The sequence below is a fragment of the Sander vitreus genome, chromosome 1, assembly GCF_031162955.1.
Source record: "Sander vitreus isolate 19-12246 chromosome 1, sanVit1, whole genome shotgun sequence".
NCBI lineage: Eukaryota > Metazoa > Chordata > Actinopteri > Perciformes > Percidae > Sander > Sander vitreus.
Window position 1 is genome coordinate 16,410,037 of NC_135855.1, and position 17,489 is coordinate 16,427,525.

General features: G+C 39.8%; 2 protein-coding genes across 2 annotated transcripts; both read left to right on the forward strand.

The window, feature by feature from the left end:
• Window positions 1-359: 359 nt before the first annotated feature.
• mnx2b (motor neuron and pancreas homeobox 2b) lies at window positions 360-5,275 on the forward strand. The gene is made up of 3 exons (XM_078257104.1): window positions 360-1,052; window positions 2,361-2,521; window positions 3,891-5,275. The coding sequence occupies exons 1-3, from the start codon at window positions 638-640 to the stop codon at window positions 4,296-4,298; spliced, it is 984 nt and encodes a 327-aa protein (XP_078113230.1). The 5' UTR covers window positions 360-637; the 3' UTR covers window positions 4,299-5,275.
• A 4,980-nt stretch (window positions 5,276-10,255) lies between these two features.
• On the forward strand, window positions 10,256-17,457 carry atic (5-aminoimidazole-4-carboxamide ribonucleotide formyltransferase/IMP cyclohydrolase). Its single transcript, XM_078246030.1, has 14 exons — window positions 10,256-10,413; window positions 10,616-10,742; window positions 10,845-10,988; window positions 11,653-11,741; window positions 11,820-11,971; window positions 13,895-14,051; window positions 15,106-15,231; window positions 15,326-15,519; window positions 15,854-15,943; window positions 16,047-16,172; window positions 16,278-16,370; window positions 16,461-16,643; window positions 16,799-16,954; window positions 17,110-17,457. Exons 1-14 carry the CDS (start codon window positions 10,395-10,397, stop codon window positions 17,227-17,229), a joined length of 1,776 nt encoding a protein of 591 aa, XP_078102156.1. The 5' UTR covers window positions 10,256-10,394; the 3' UTR covers window positions 17,230-17,457.
• The last annotated feature ends 32 nt before the right edge of the window (window positions 17,458-17,489 follow it).

The window sequence follows — 17,489 nt, forward strand, 5'->3', positions numbered from 1 at the left end:
GTGTTGAGTATGATATGCTGGCAGTGAGATACTGAAAGTACAATCGCCTAATCTTCTAATGTACCTCCGCGCTTTGATGCAGTTGAAGGTGTTTGCAGGCGGGACAAGGGTTGGACATTACCTCACTCTGAGCGCTTTCTGGGGGGAGAAACGAGCGAGTAATTAGCTGATTAGAGGCCCGTCAGAGCAGCTCAGCCTCCAGCCAATCCCAGCTCACATCGGCCTGCAGGGCTGGAGAAGGAGGGCTGATAGAGTGTGACATACGCCTCTTTGTGAAGTTAGTGTTAAACACCGAGACGGAAGCAATGTTGCAGAGTAACATGTGCAGGTAGCTACGATTCAAGAAAATAGATGCAGGGATGAACAAGCAAACGCCAGTAATTTCGAGTGTCAAAAAGTTTTTCTAAGTCGTTAAGATACAAGTTGATATTGTATTAATTATTATTTTTGAATAACGTATAATTGTGGTGGTCTTTCCAGCCTGAGCCTTTTAGGAAAAGATAAGGAGAACATATGAGTTTGTGACTGAAGGAGGCTCCGCTGTCTGCGCGCTGACGCACGGCACAGGTGCGCACCCGCCAAGCAAAACACGTTTGTCTTGTTTTGAGACTCTGCAGTCCTCCTGAGTGAAGCCGTCATGGAGAAATCGAAAAACTTCCGAATTGATGCCCTGCTTGCTGATGAGACCAAACGTGTGAGCCGAGACCTCTCCCCTGGTCTGAGCAGCGACAGCCCAGCAGGCAGCCCGTTATCCTGCCGCCGCGCGGACACCCCGTCTCCGCGGGCCGCACAACTTCAAGGAATAATCCACAAACCGGGTGTCCTGAATCTCCCGCATCCAGGTCTCGCTTCAATTCCCGGCATGTATCATACCCCTATGTACCCATTATCCGCGTTGGGTGGACAGCACCCTGCGTTTGCATACACCGGTTTCACACAACTAACACAGACCTACCCAGAGCACCTAAAGGCAGCTGCCATGGCGGGATCTCTGCCCCTGGAGCACTGGATCCGCGCCGGTATCATGATGCCACGACTACCAGATTACAGCAGTAAGTATATGATGAAATAAAATGATTTTATAGGCCGAAAATATCCAGACTACAGAACACAAGAGAATTACTATGTACATATTGTTTATCCTGACCAGATTTGATTTTCCAAACACAGGCACACATCTGTCACTCAAGAAACTGCAGTTCATTTTTAACTTGACTGGATTTGTGTTCTGTTTATATTAGTAGGAGTAGCCTAGTAGCAGTAGTAGTAGTAGTAGTAGTAGTAGTATTTTTTTATTAGCATATGCAATTAGTATATAGAATATAAAAGGCCTTATTAATCGTTCTTTGTTTTTGCTTGTTTATTTATTGTTTGTTTTCTTCTTTTCATTTTCAGAATAATCAAAGCCACTGATTTAGTAGTTCAATTATATCACTGATTAGCCTATCAAGTCTGCTACAGATGATTTTTTTCATATGCTTCAGAGTTTTTAATTTAAAAAATTAAATGCAATGTCGATGTCTGTGGGTTACAGAAACAGGCAAACAGAAAAAGCACAATGTGCTGAATTGATTTGACAGTCACTATAATTATACTTGTTATACTTTGTTTTCCAAGCCATGCTTTGTAGAATATTTTCTTCAATGTAATGCCGGAGATCTTCGTAGATTTAGTGTAAATAACACCCACACACTGTCCCGTGCAGTAGGCCACGCTTCTGTTAACTGCTTATCTGTGTGTCATATTTTAATTTTGGCCCATTTATTTCTCTATAAACGCCAACCAGATGGAAATTGTCTTTGTGTTACGAAGAAACTATAAACAAACACCTAAAACGTTCTGTAGTTCATCAATAAAATCCCAAAAGCCTTCATTGAATTTTCATTAAGTTAATGGCATGCCTGTGTTTTTATGGCCTCTGCGCCTGCTTCTGCGGTGTCCCCCCCGTCAACAATAAACTGGAGTAAAGCTATTATAGTTAATGATGGCGAGAGAGTGCAGGCATATGTGTGCCTGTTCCCACCCACAACATTATATTGAACTCCCTATGTCCTTGGTGTTGTATAAATAAGACTGGTGGCAGTTACTGGCAAAATATTTCATGTAAGACTTGTATATTCTTTAAAGGGCAAATATTCATAAATCAGTTTAAGTTGAATTATCAGAAGAAAAAAAATTCAGACATTGTGTGTTTAGTATATAAAATCCCTAATTAATAATGAATCAACAATTAATCAATCAATAATGAAGGGAATCCATGAATGTCTCATATCAAATAAGAAATAAGTTGTCATAAAATCAATAATAAATGTAAACTGTCCACTAGCCACAGACTGATAACTTTGCTCTTCCTCCTCCAGCGGGCCCTCAGTCTGGTTTGTTGGGGAAGTGCCGGAGGCCCCGCACCGCCTTCACCAGTCAGCAGCTGCTGGAGCTGGAGAACCAGTTCAAGCTCAACAAGTACCTGTCCAGACCCAAACGCTTTGAAGTGGCCACCTCCCTCATGCTGACCGAAACCCAGGTAAGAAGAGACGGACCAGTCCACTTTGACAGCCAACAGGTTGATTTCAAGGTTAAAAACAAAATTCACAGAAACCAGAATGAGGCGAGAACTCATCGCAATGAATACTCCAAAACAAAGTCTACACACTCATCGCAGCACACTCATCCAACATGATAAATGGATTTTAACAGACTTCTAAGAGCAGGCATCTTATTTGTATAACTCCTGTAGGTGACATACTTTTAATTCATTTAGTTTGATTATTTATTTTCTTAACTATTAACGCCTAACTGCAATCAGAAATCTCTTTTTCAACAGAGTACTGGCCAGAATATGTAGCAATAACAATGAGTTACAGACTGACAACATAAGTAATAAATATACACAAAATCTGAATTAAACAGTAATGTTATTCTAAAACCATGAATGACATTTCTAAAACAACCATGTCAAATATTTAATCCTAAAAACAACATAAATGGCACCTTAAAACAACCCATGAACTGTCTAAACCCATACAAATAAGTAAACAACAGTTCATTGGTAGTGTGATAGCCATTGCACTAAGTTTAGTCTTTGTGAAATACTTGCATTCTTGTTCATTGCTTAACACATTGTGACTGACACATACTAAAACATCACCCTATGCACGGATTAAGCTGACAGCTAAAATTCGTTTATTTGAAAAAAGGGCAAACAAGTCATGCAAAGATGCAGACTGTAGAACAGACACATTACTATGTCTCCACTTTATGTTTCAATATTGTGGTGATATCTCATCAACCATCTGTGACTCTAAACTGGTGAGTTAATCTCCCAAAGAACCAAACAAAGACTTCATTTGGCTTTCTCTAGATTTTATCTGTAAGATTTCAATTTTTAGTTTTCTGTTTCTATTTGATAATTCTGGTAGTGTTGATGACTTATAACAACAGTATATTTGATCATAAATAGTCATATATTTCAAGTACATTGTTTAAAGGTAGGGTGCTTTTATTGTTGGATGTCCCGAACAGATGCAGGAGAACAAAGATAAAGCGTTAGTATTCAGTAAAGAGTTCTAAATAAATATTAAGGTCTACAGATTTTGTGTTACTGATCTTCCTCAGAGGATTTTACAATCAGAACAGCTTTGGCAAAGCTGTAAAAAAAAGGTAGAAACCTCAGACAGAAGTCCTCTTGCAGGACTGGCATACATAGTGAGAAGATATTTTAAAGAATGAAAACATATTGGCAGCTTTTAGAATAGCTTCTGTTCAAGAGCTGCAAATAAGAGATGCAATAACAAAAATATACATCTAAATCTGTTCAGACAAACTCTGGACTACATTTCCTAAATGTGACCATCTAGTGAACAAATTGTCTTTGCTCTTTTGTCTCGCCGCAGGTCAAGATCTGGTTCCAAAATCGGAGGATGAAGTGGAAACGCAGCCGTAAGGCGAAGGAGCAGGCCACCACTTCTGCACCGTCTGAGTCCCAGCGAATACGCAGCGGAGGAAAAACAGCCACGGACAAAACTGATGAGAGCAGACGAGCTGTGAAACCAGACAATAGAGGGATTGATCTTGATCTGGAGGATGGAGAAGAGGAGGAAGAGGACGAGGAGGAGGAAGAGGAGGAGGAGGAAGAAGAGGTGGAAGCCCAGCATGGTTTTCCTATTGGGATGCCACGATCCACAGACTTCTTACAGCGTAGCACCGACATTGGCTACAATCCCCACAGCCCTTTCTCTGACGAGGAGCTGGAGGGGGTGCAAGTAGGAGGAGGTGACAGGAAGATCGGGGCAGGACTGTGAACAGACTGTGAGGAAACACCGCTTTGACTTCCTGAGTGTTACAGAGACATTACACTGGGACATTACTGTGTTTGTGGTCACTAGAGAAGACAATTTACGGTAACACTTTACTTGAAGGTATCTTCATAAGCGTGACATGAAACTGTCAAGAACACATGACACTGTCATGACACAGTCATGACACATGAACCCTAACCCTAACTCTAACCCTAACTTGTCATGACAAAAACTGAATGACACTTACTAAAAGAAGCGTTATGTCAGAAACGTTTATGACTTGTTTATAATGTTTATGACACGTTCATGACAGTGTCATGTCACTCTTATCTAGATACCTTCAAGTAAAGTGTAACCCAATTTACAAACACACACAAAAGACACAAATATACTGTATAAAATATCTATGAAAAAAATCATCTCTAAATACTGTAAATTTTGTAGCATGCAGGAGAAAAAAAAAGGTGCTCATTTCCTCCCTAAATGTAGCTGTTTTCATTCCAATCACCTTCTGGTCACCTTGTCTTTGCTCCATCCACTGACAGCTGGAGCTCCAGTGAACACATGGCTACATGAATGAAGGATGCAAAGTGAGACAAGTGAACTGTCGTGCGTTCAGACAGCGTGAGAATGTGCAGTACAGGTGCAGCCTCCACTGCATCATGAAGACAAAAAAAAGTGAAACAAGCAGTGTGATGTTGTAAATGAAGAAACAATACAAGCTAACAAATATCTGCCGTTCCAGATGTTTTTAGGTAGCAAATACTTTGCAGAACATCTCATGTATTACATTTACTTTTGTGGATTTTATGTGTAAATATTGGTGTGTCTTTTGTTCTCGTGAGGTTTATGAATTTGTTCTCGTCACTCACGTCATGTAAATTAACTTAATTTATTTGAAAGATTGAAAAGATGAATCATACATGTATTTATCTGAAACGTGTTTGTAGTGTAACTGTGAATTTAAAAAGAATGACAGCAAAAAAGAAATAAAAAAATATATAACTGAAAAATGAATGAATTATTGACTAATGTCCCATAAAATGTTAATTCATGGATTTTAAAAAGAAATAGTGATAAGCAGGGGCATAATACTGGGTTTAGTAAACAGGGTCCCAGATAGATAGCTAGATAGATAAATAGATAGATAGATAGATCTGTGTCTATAATGTAAGATGAAGAAGAAAAGAACAAACACTAAGAGTCTATCATGGTGTTCAGCATAATGGTTACCATGTTTACCATCTTATTTTAGCATGTTTGCAATCCATCCAATAGTTGTAGAGACATTTCACTTAAAACCACAAATTTCAACCTGCTGGTGGCACTACAGAAGAAAAGCCAGAGAATCACCAAAGTCATTTATTTATCATTATTATTTATTTATTTAGGATTTATCCTCTGGGGACCATGAATGTCTGAATAACATTGTATGGCAATGCATCCAATAGTCTTTGAGATATTTCAGTCTGGACCAAAGTGGTGGACAGACTGACCTACCCTATCATAATTCATGTTAAGACAAATATGTGACTTGTGATCAAAAGAAAGTAAAGTAAGTAAATCTCACTCACAGGAAAATGGTCCATATTTTCATTAACAATCCGACATAATGAAGAAGAAGAAAAACCTTATTGTGTACACATCTCCTTCAACTCCTTCTCCCGCTGCGCTGCCTCTGGTAGCAAAAGTAATTCTTTACTGTTTTAATTTATTACAAAGTCTCTCAGATATTAATTACTCGATGGGGTTTACTGATAGCCAAATAATTAAGTTAATGAAGAAGAAGTAAAGCAATCAAAAGCCTGATGGTGATGTCACACAGGCCCATTTTAATTTCCAAGAGCAACAGCATGATGAGTGTGTGTAACTGCGAAGGGGCGTTTTAATGGCCACACATGTAAGGGTTGTGATTAGAGATCAGATTGGAGGACATGCAGTATGGTGTCATTTAGCCCCTTCTCAGACCACAGTCCCATGTTTATATAGTGATTAAATGCATTCTTAACTGGCTGGACACACACTCACACCCCTCAAAGCTGTGCAATGATTGGAAGTGCCTTTAAACACTGATGGGACTTTTAGCGGAGACTTTGTTGTGGTTATCATGTATTCTGCTCAAAAGCACAGAGAAGGTGATAACAGTCTCAAGATCATGTATAACATGCATGAATAATCTTAACATGCCTGTACATGTCCTACTTTGCATGATACTGCATTCTAAGCTCTTTATTCTGTTCAGCTGTTTATGTTTTGCTTTTTCCTGTTTCTAGTTTTACCTGTTGTGTGTTTTATTGTTGTTTTAATTGCGGACTTAACATCTGGCCAAGGGACAACAGTTAAAAAAATTTGCCTTTTGGCTAACACTGTCACATTTACAGTGATGTTGATCTATGTGCATTGTCCCTGAGAATAAATAAATAAATCTTACAGTTTGTCAGAAAAGTTCTTTTAAATATCCACAATCATCTTTTAAATGATTAACTACAATATCTCTAAAGGAGTCTTTACAACATCATTACATGTCATTTAGCTGACACTTTTATCCAAAGTGACTTACAATTGCTATATATGTCAGAGGACGCACGCCTCTGGAGAAACTAGGGATTAAGTGTCTTGCTCAGGAACATACATTGGGTGATGTATCACAGTGCATTGAGGGAATTGAACTCAGATTGCCCACACCAAAGGAACGTGTCATATCCACTGCACCATCACCACCCGCAACAACCCACAACAAAAGTAATTCTAATGTCCAGATTTTATTCAGGATGTATGGCTACCACCTCATGATGACAAAGTATCACTTTTATTGTGAATGCAGTTATCAGATGTAGGTTTCTTTATTGGGTCCTGATTGTCCCACATACGTTAATTACAGCTCAATGGCCACCAAACCAAAAACAATAGGCCAATACACTTTCTAAAAATAAAAAAAATAAACTGTATTGGTATGAAAGTAATCTATGAGAAATCTTTACTAGATTAGTGGTTTAGTAGTGTGGCTATGTTATCTGGAGGTTTGGATATATACATTGATGTGCTATCATTTGAATTAAACTAAATTATCCACTTACATTCATAACTATATGTGTATCACTAACATTTCATTTGTATTTGTGTTTCTGTCTTATGTTTTCCATTTAATCAGTGCAGGTCATGAGCAGTTTCATGCAAATAAATATTTTGATGTAGCCCAAAATCACTTTTTTTAATATTAGTTTTTATTTATTTAACACATATTGACACATAACATATTTTGTCATTTAATTTGGAGGGCTTGTTGTCTGTGACCTAAACAGTGAATTTCAGCTATACTGCTCCTGCAAATGTTTTTTATTGTAGTTTATTGCATGCTTTATTTTGCCACCCAGTATAAGGTCACAAAATTTGATAATTGTGATTTTGGTCGAAATTTGTGACCCATCAGATTCTGTGACACAAGAGGATCAATTATAAAAAAGACATACGTGTGTGTGTGTGTGTGTGTGTGTGTGTGTGTGTGTGTGTGTGTGTGTGTGTGTGTGTGTGTGTGTGTGTGTGTGTGTGGACCAAATATTCCTCCCATCCATGTGTTAGTACCCTCTACAGTTGGTGCACACATGTGCTATCAAATATGTGTCTCTGTTATCCTAATATATAGGTTCACAACTCTCAGAATGTGTGACCTGGTTTAAATACTATGGGGTCACCATGTTTGGTAACAGCTATCAAAATAAAGCATGACATTCTCAAACCTGAAATGGAAGAAACCTAGAGTAACAGAAGGATGGGAAAATGTATGCACACAATTAGAAATGCTCTGGAGTAACTTTCATTACAGTTTGAGAGCTAAACATGCAGTAATTTAAGTGGCAGCATGGCTTTAACCAACCCGGTAAAGGCCTGATGCAGCAGCATCACATACTGATGTTCAATTCAACACACTTTCAGTTACAAATTGAACTAAAAGAACTTCAAAAGAACTTCCATTGAACTATTTAGACTTGATTTAATAAGGGTGAGTAGAATACATAACAAGCCGGCAGACTGAACCTCTATCAAACTGCAACTTTTAATTTGGCTGATGAAAAATCACAGGAATCAATAGGAGCTCATTTAGTTGTGTGACTTGTCAGCTGCATGACAAATGCCATTTGGCTTGTTTTATGACACAGGCCCCTCTGACACAGTACAAAAAATCACAGCTAATTGATAAGGCAGTGCAGCAATATATGGAGGTCATTGATTCCGTTTCTCTTCTAATTTAATCTGAATACACCAGTCATGCTGATTAAAAATCCCCTGCGTAAATTACAGTTACTGCTGATAATGCTGTCAGTTTTCTCAACTAAAGTGCTGACGGCCTTCCTACCTCTTTCTCTTTTTAACCAATAATGCATAGTGAAGCCTGTGTCTTTCTATAAAAAATGTTTCTCTGTCTATTGAATCACTTAACTTGCCCCTGAGATGTCAGCTCGGCCCCTCAAACGCAGAGTGGTTACCAGAAACTCCCATTTTCATAGTTAGACAAATAAATCGGCCTCTTTTTTTGCTTTGTTGTGTTATAAATCAGCTGAGCCCTTAAAATATTTACACCCTGTAGTTTAATCAATCAGGAAAATGTGGGGCTCATTACGTAAATATGAACAGATTGTGCGATCTTTTAACGTAATCACACGTATTGGTGCAGGTTTCCCCGGGCCCTGTCCTGTCACTTAACTAATGGGCGAGTAAAGGAGTGAGTGACGGGCCCCAATAAATTCACATCTGTCCGACTTAAAACGCTGTTCCAAAGCAGGAAAAAGGCCCCGTTTTTTTTTTGCCAATAAAGATTATTGAAAAGGCGTGGCGTGTATTCATGAGCGTCATTTATTGTTGTAGGAAATGTACGTTACAGGTGTTTTACCAATTTTAGTGGGCATAGTGATGCGCGTGGCGCTTCTTGGTGTCAATGTAACCTTCAATTGTGCTGATCAGTGAAAATGATTTAACCTGCATCAAACAAAAGGAAACATCAACACTAGTATGCCTAGCCTATGTGTCCTTTTATTGAAGGATAATCAATTTTATCTGACCTTTTATCTTGAGGTAAAAAAGAACACCTACGATAATCATATAGGCCTAATCTATAATCAATAAAATATGCAAAAACGTAATAATTAGGAGTCTCAAGTTCAAGTTGTTTTTATCATATGCACAACAAGGCTACAGAGAAGCAGTCGTTGGCAATGAAACTGCAATTTTAAGTCTCAGACTCCCCCCCCCCAACAGTGCTAATTAAATAGACCTACGTATAAAAAAGATCATGCAAGTAAAAACAAAACGAGAATCTAAACATAGTGCAAGTTAAAATAGGGATAACACATGGGCTAACATAAAATGTATATCTGTCTCAAAAATAGAAGTTGTGCAGTGACTCAAAAGTTCAGACACAGCTCTGCACATGCATCTCAAGTTATTAAAATGCGGATTATGTGTGGAGAAATGATATTAATCTAAATGATAAAACTGCTATCTTGATGACATGTGTATGAACCATAGGTCCATGTCTGCCATCTTGTGGCAAAATAAAAGGAGACACTTCGCCTGACTTGACTGCGATATATTGTGTTCGATGTGCTCAATTAAAAATATTTAATATTAACTCAATGGTTCTTAAATCAGAACATAATTAGATATATCTTTACGTTTTGTTAAATTGCGCATATAAATAATAATAATAAATGTGTTGCAATAGCAACAATCGGTACGATGACTATTATTCGTCATACTTAATATTATTAATAATTAATTGTTGTTGTTGTTGTTGTTGTTGTTGTTGTTGTTGTTGTTGTAGTAGCCTCCCCCATAAATATTCCGGCTCCTTTTCGCGGATTAAATGCGCATTTTGTGCGCCGTGTGGCTCTTCTGGGTGCGCTTGTGTGTCAGGGGCGGGCCGACCTCAGCAGGGCGGGTCTTTGTAGTTTTCAAGCACATAAAGCAATGAAAAACTTGTAGGTTTGTCTCAGCCACTACCTTCCTCCTCTACAGTCTTGCTCTGCAGAGTTTGCTTGAGTGAAGACTGCAGCGAAGCCGTTTTTACACCTGAAGAGACTGCAAACTACTGTGACTGAAAACATGGCATCCGCAGAGCTTGGTAAGAGTTTTCATTCAGATTTCATTAATTCTCTGTCGTCATTATAAAGTTTTGTCCTGCGACATGCAGGATGCTAGCTCTCTGGCTAACATTAGCCAACGTGGTCAGCTTTACCTCGCTGAAACATACAATTGCTTCTCTTTTGTGTCCGTCAAAATGCATGAAGATGTTTTTTTTTAAGCCTCTTTATCTGTCCTCGCAGCACTTTTGAGCGTGTCAGACAAAACTGGACTGGTGGACTTTGCCAAAAAGCTGGTGGATGTTGGACTGTCTCTGGTCGCTTCAGGAGGCACGGCCAAAGCCCTGCGTGATGCTGGGCTGGCTGTCAGGTGGGTGCTGAAGTGCTCTTGTTTTCCCCCATATTCACTAAATGTAGCGGCTAACCTGTGTGGGGGCTTCTCTAACCTAACAGTGTGTCTGCTGTGTGTCAGGGATGTGTCTGATCTGACTGGACACCCAGAGATGCTGGGAGGCAGAGTGAAGACCCTTCATCCTGCTGTCCATGGAGGCATCCTGGCCAGGGAAACCCCCACTGACACCGCAGACATGGAGAAGCTGGGCTACAGCCTGGTCCGGTGAGAGAAGCACGGCAAAGAAGTCTAAAACATTCAAACACAAGACAGTCATGTTTCAAAATAGTCTCAGGTTTACATGGTGGATATTTATTTACATTCAAGGGGGGGGAATAAATGCTGAATAAAATAATTCCTGCAAAGCGCAGTTGAATCAAAGCCAACGCATGACCTGTGGCAGGTCACTAATATATGGTTAGAGTATAGACTTTCGTTGTCGCATTAGGAAGCACATGTAGTTGATTTAGCGGCTGGTTAATTGGAAAAGGGCTGCTCCTGCTATAAGCTGGTCCTGTGACTCTCATTTGTTTAGGACAAGAAAAAGAATGTGAGTAGATCAGAGATTTCCCACTTCTGCCATCAGAGGCTTTTACTACACACTTTTTTTTTATATATATATGTCACACATTATTTATTTTTTTTGAAGGTCAAACAACTCTCTTAATTGGTTCATTCTGAGGGGCCATGATCCTAAACACAATCAAAGTCAGAATTACAGAAGTGCAAGTCTTACCTTGTCACTGTCTGAAAATTAGAAAGGTCACCCTTAATGGTAATCTTGTTCATGATATGTATGTGTGCTTATGTATGTATTTGTATTGTTTTTTCAAACCGATGCTCTTTATGAAGATGGTGACATTCATTCTGTGTTTGCTCCTTTTTTAAGAGTGGTGGTGTGCAACCTTTACCCATTTGTGAAGACCATCTCTAACCCGAGTGTTACGATGGAAAATGCTGTGGAGCAGATAGATATCGGTGAGATTGTGCATGTAGTAAATTACCTAAAGAAACCCTGATTATTAGCATGCACTTTAAGTTTCTCTTTCTTCCCAGGTGGCGTAACTCTGTTAAGAGCAGCGGCCAAAAATCATGCTCGGGTCACTGTAGTGTGCAATCCTGCTGACTATTCGCTGGTTGCCAAGGAGATGGCGAGTTCAGGAGACAAAGATACAACCGTAGAAACACGCAGGACTCTGGCCCTCAAAGTAACATGACTTTCTATCTTTACCCCACTATTTTAACTTGTAAAGTGTATGAACTGAATTTGTACAAGACTAGTATGTTTTTAGGGTGACTACTCTGACTAAAACAATTGCAAAAAGTACTGCACATTCATGCAAGAGTGACACATTTTCCTTTTACCCGTTGCTTAACTTTTGGATATATGAAGAGCTCAAAGTATGTCGATGTTCTAAAAGTAATTTGTGTCTTTTGTAATGTTTTCATTGCTTGTGTATAGTTTTAGGCATTCCATTACTGTTTAATCTCCAGTAGTTGGCTTTTTGGCAGCTGCTTTTTCAAAAGTTGATCTGGTTTTGAATCCGAAACCAGAAAGTTATACATTAGAGCTGGAAGGATTAGTCAATCAACAGAAAATTAATCTGCAACATTTTTCATAATCATTTTAAGTAAATTATTTTTTTTTAATCAAAAATTCACTGATTCAAGCCTCTTGAATGAAAAATGTTTGCTTGTTTTCTTAGTTTTCGATGATAGTAAACTGAGTATCTTTGGGTCTTGGACTGTTTACAAGCTGTTTACAACTTTAGCTTTGGGAAAGCATGATCAGCATTTCTCAGTTTTCTGAAATTTTACACACCAAATGATCGAGGAAATAGTCAGCAGATTGATAATTAAAAGAATGGATATTTGCAGCCTTGCATTACAATCTTCTTAAAGTCTTAAATAACTTAATTACCTCTCTTAAACCTGTTGATGCTCCTTAAGTATAGCACCAACATCTTCAATACGTTTGAGGAGATGTGAGAAAAGGAGCGTCATTATCCTGAGCTGAACATTTTCAAAGTTAAGTTTTAAGGACTTATATTGTCTGTCATTGTCAGCCTTCCTTGCTCTTCTAATCACATCTACCTCAAACATCCCTTAATCCCTGATCAGACTGGTTCCAGTCTTATCTCAATTGTGAGCAAAGACTCTGGAAGACTTTGGAATAAGAGGTGAATCTTTCCTTTGACAAATCTGAGGTATTTGGGATCTTTATAATAAATACAAATAGCTGACGCCTAGACAACCAGCTAGTCTTCCTGTGGTCCAAAACGACATTTAATCAGACAATATTAAAGCGTGTCATGACATATACAGAAAAGAAAACAATATCTGCTTACAGAACTAAATAACAAGACTCCAAAATCTTTTAAAATGAAATAAAAACAATAACAACCAAGCAAATTATATATTCCAGTATATGACATGACTAACATTAAGGTATCTCACCTATACAAAGAAGAAAATCAAATATTTTTAACCACACACAATAAGACACAATAAACAATTGCAGGTAAGATTTAACTTTATTTTTTATTTTTTTTTAAATGTACCTTTCCTGTGATAAAATGAATGTTACTTGGGATATTATTCCACAAAGAACTTGCTCTGTAAATGGTGTTTTTTTTTTTTTTTTTTCTTCAGGTAATTGGATTTATGGTAAAGGTCTGTTAATGTAATACATGTGATCATATCACTCAGTTTAGTTAGTTGTCCTTTTCTAGTCACCAAATTGTGTGTCTCAGTACTGATTATGCCCAGTCATGTTGATGGTGTTTACTTAGAGATGAGGGTCGGTGTAGGACAAAGTCCAGTGTGACTTTCCATCACAAGTGTTAAAATGTGTGTTTAGTTCACGGAGTTCAACATGATGACCTGTACTAGTCCAACTGAAGTTATGCGTTAAATAGATCTGTTTAAGCTCAGAAAATGTGTGGCTTTGCTTTGGGATACTACTAAACTTAAATAATGCAGATCTAGTCTCCAGAAAACAGTCATGCCCTTGAATTTAATATTTGTGGTAAATTTGTAAATGCTTTGAGGTTTATAACTCTGGCTTTGGTACACAGTAGAATATGTTTTGTGTGTCATCAGAGTGTGTTTGATGTCCTTTTGCTCTTCAGGCCTTCACGCACACAGCACAGTATGACGAGGCCATATCAGACTACTTTCGTGGACAGTACAGCCGAGGTGTTTCCCAGCTGCCTCTGCGCTACGGCATGAACCCTCACCAAGCACCCGCCCAACTCTACACTCTGCGCCCAGCCCTCCCCCTCAAAGGTAGACCTCACATCACAACTGTCTCAACTGATCTAAAATATGAGTCAGCGTTAGCATTGTTTTGTGCTTTGTTTTTAAAGGAGTAGTTTGACACTTAGGGAACTATTTGCTTACTGGTGGAGAGTTGGATGTGAGAGTGGTATCAGTCTTCTCATCTGTCAGTTACATATGAAGCAGCATTCAGTTAGCTTAGCACACAGACTGGAATGAGGGTAAACAGCTAGCCTAGCCCTAGGTAACAAAATCAACCTTCCAGGACGTCTTAAGCTAATTAACTAACTAATAAACGCGCTATATTTGGTTTGTTTAATTTGTACAAAAACCAAAGTGTAAAAATGACTATTTGCCATTTTACAGTGGGTTATGCCAGGCCAAGAAATAGTCCGGCTGGTAGCTGGATTTTGTTATGCTTCCCCATTTCCATAGCCTGGTTGACACCAGAACCTTCTCAGTTGTAACTGAGAGTGGGTCTGGGCAAGCTTCATCTGTAGCCCATTTCCAAAGGGGCGTCACCAACGGACACCGCTCAAATGCCTCTAGGCGCAATTGGGTCAACCAGTCGGACCAACGATCCGGGTGACGTCGCAGCGACGGCGGCATCATCTGGTTGCTGCGCTTCGGTGGGTGGCCGTCACGTTGAATGTAAACAAGAAGCTGCTTGCCGTCGCTGCGCTATCGTCATCGTGTAAAGCCCGCCTCAACGGTTATGATTGGTGCCTCGATTTGGGAAAAATTGGAAATGGGCTTGAATGGGCCAGACTGACTTACAGAGCAAATCTCAAATTTGCCGGAAGTTCGTCAGGGTTTTCCCAGGGTACCATTTCCAGTCTTTAACAGACATATTTAACTGACAAATATAAGATTGGGATTGATCTACTCATCTTCTTTACACCAGAAACCGAATAAGTGTATATGACCAAAGAGGTTTTGGCAGCAGTTCCCTGTCAATATCCCCGTCACCCTAAAATGGCCATGTCAGAACAGCTGATAAAAGAAATGAGACCGGAGGAGAGAGAGATTGATTTTTTTAAATATGTTAATTTCCCCCTCTAAGTTGTCAACGGTTCCCCTGGCTTCATCAACCTGTGTGATGCTCTGAACGCCTGGCAGCTGGTCAGAGAGTTAAAGAGCGCCCTCGGCATGGCTGCTGCCACCTCCTTCAAACACGTCAGCCCTGCTGGTAAGACAAAAAGTGACATGCTGATGGTATAAATATGGACCTGAACATTTAGCACCTAAAAGTGAAAATGACTCTTTTCACGCTTCTCCTGAAGGAGCTGCAGTAGCAGTTCCTCTGACTGAGGAGGAAGCCAGAGTGTGCATGGTGCATGACATGCTGAAGGATCTCACCCCGCTGGCCACGGCCTACGCCAGGGCAAGGGGTTCAGACAGGATGTCTTCTTTTGGAGACTTCATTGCTGTGTCAGATGTTTGTGACGTTCCCACCGCCAGGATTATATCGAGAGAGGTAAGCTTGTGCTGCAAAGAACAAATACAGATGGAAAAAGTTTTTTTGCTGCAACATTGCTTTGCTTAACTAAGCCTTTGCAGTGGCTGCTCCAAACCTCTGGAATAGTTCACCTATTCGTATAAGAACATCTCGGACCGTTGAAACATTGAAGTCTTTGCTTAAGACCCACTGCTATTCGTTGGCTTTCAATTCAAATTGACCTTTGACACCTTGTGTATTGTTTGTGTATATTTTTTATTTTTTTAAGCACTTTCGGAAACTATGGTTTGTTTTTAAACGTGCTATATAAATAAAATTTAACTGAACCAGGATTCAATTTGTTTGCTCTCAGGTGTCCGATGGTATCATTGCTCCTGGTTATGACGAGGAGGCACTCAAGATCCTTTCTAAGAAGAAGAATGGCAACTACTGTGTGCTTCAGGTGAGAGATTTTTATCATTCACAATTTTTGTATTTTTAGATAAGGATCATTGGTGTCAGGGTTTAGTTAAATTTCCTTTTTTGTAAAATGTGTTTTGTCCCAGATGGATCCCGACTACGAGCCTGATGAGGCTGAGGTGAGAGTGCTGTTTGGTCTCTATCTCAAACAAAAGAGGAATGGAGCGCTTATCGAGAAGGAGTTCTTCAGCAACGTCGTTTCCAAAGGATCGGTGAGTCACTTCCTCATCCTGCTTTTAAATCATTCTTTTATGATGTACACAGTCCTATTTAAGTGGCAAGTATTCGCCCTTTTTAATTGTTTCTGTGTCCACAAGCTCTCAGAGGAAGCTGTGCGTGACCTCGCTGTGGCCACCATCGCTGTCAAGTACACTCAGTCCAACTCTGTCTGCTACGCTAAAAATGGACAGGTAAGATCCAGCTGATGGAGGAGAGAGAATTCTGTATGAGCCGAATTTTTTTTTTTTTTTTTGGTCTAATGTTTCGTCTGTGTTTTACAGGTTGTTGGCATTGGAGCGGGTCAGCAGTCTCGTATCCACTGCACACGCCTGGCAGGTGACAAAGCTGATAACTGGTGGCTGAGACACCACCCTCGTGTCCTGAACATGAAGTTTCGCAGTGGTGTGAAGCGAGCAGAGATGGCCAACGCAATCGACCAGTATGTCAGCGACACCATTGGAGAGGTAAAAGAGTAGGCGTAGCGCTGGTATGGCTAGCAGCCGATCATCTTTGTTTATCATATAAAACGGTTGCCACGGTGGTCGTCAAGTACACACTGTTCACCTTTCTGCCCTGTCATGTCAAGTTCGAGACATTGAAAATAGTTTTGTGTTGGCAGGGCCCAGACTTTGCAGTTTGGAAGTCGATGTATGAAGAGGTGCCCGAGCCTCTGTCAGAGACTGAAAAGACCAACTGGATCAGCACCCTGCAGGCCGTGGCCGTCAGCTCTGACGCCTTCTTCCCCTTCAGAGATAACATAGATCGTGCCAAACGGGTAAATATAACGCACACCTTTCACAAAAGCATGGGTTAATACTGTATGCATTTTTATTAATACATTGCACGGGAATGGCTTGCAGACACCTGCTGAAACATTAGTGTACTGACAAGCTTTACTAATGTTTCTTCCCTCCGTGTGTCTGTCTGTAGAGTGGTGTTGAGTACATCGCAGCTCCCTCTGGCTCTGCTGCTGACGAGGTTGTGATTAATGCCTGTAATGAACAGGGCATCACTCTGGTGCACACCAACCTGCGGCTCTTCCACCACTGAGCACCTTCTGAACGCTTCTGCGTCATTAGAGTCAAATTTGTTTTCTAACCTTGATACTCAAAACATTCCGTCACCATGCTCAAGTGTAGAGGTCACAAATGCACTGTTTGTAACACATTTACTGCATTCCTTACTCGTGATCCTAACATTAGAGAGAGATACAGTAACTGTTAATGTTCATTCCAGGTCCATCGTTTATTTAGTGTGAAATAAATGCTGTTAATAACAGTTTGAGTATTTTGTCTGTTTTTAGCCATGCT

What these genes read in the sequence shown, in the direction of transcription:
- mnx2b (XM_078257104.1), top strand. Translation starts at nt 638, where the DNA reads ATGGAGAAATCGAAAAACTTCCGAATTGATGCCCTGCTTGCTGATGAG. An exon ending in ACGACTACCAGATTACAGCA is followed by an intron (nt 1,053 to 2,360) that starts GTAAGTATATGA and finishes TTCCTCCTCCAG; the next exon opens with CGGGCCCTCAGTCTGGTTTG. An exon ending in TCATGCTGACCGAAACCCAG is followed by an intron (nt 2,522 to 3,890) that starts GTAAGAAGAGAC and finishes GTCTCGCCGCAG; the next exon opens with GTCAAGATCTGGTTCCAAAA.
- atic (XM_078246030.1), top strand. An exon ending in ACGTCGTTTCCAAAGGATCG is followed by an intron (nt 16,173 to 16,277) that starts GTGAGTCACTTC and finishes TGTGTCCACAAG; the next exon opens with CTCTCAGAGGAAGCTGTGCG. An exon ending in ACATAGATCGTGCCAAACGG is followed by an intron (nt 16,955 to 17,109) that starts GTAAATATAACG and finishes GTCTGTCTGTAG; the next exon opens with AGTGGTGTTGAGTACATCGC.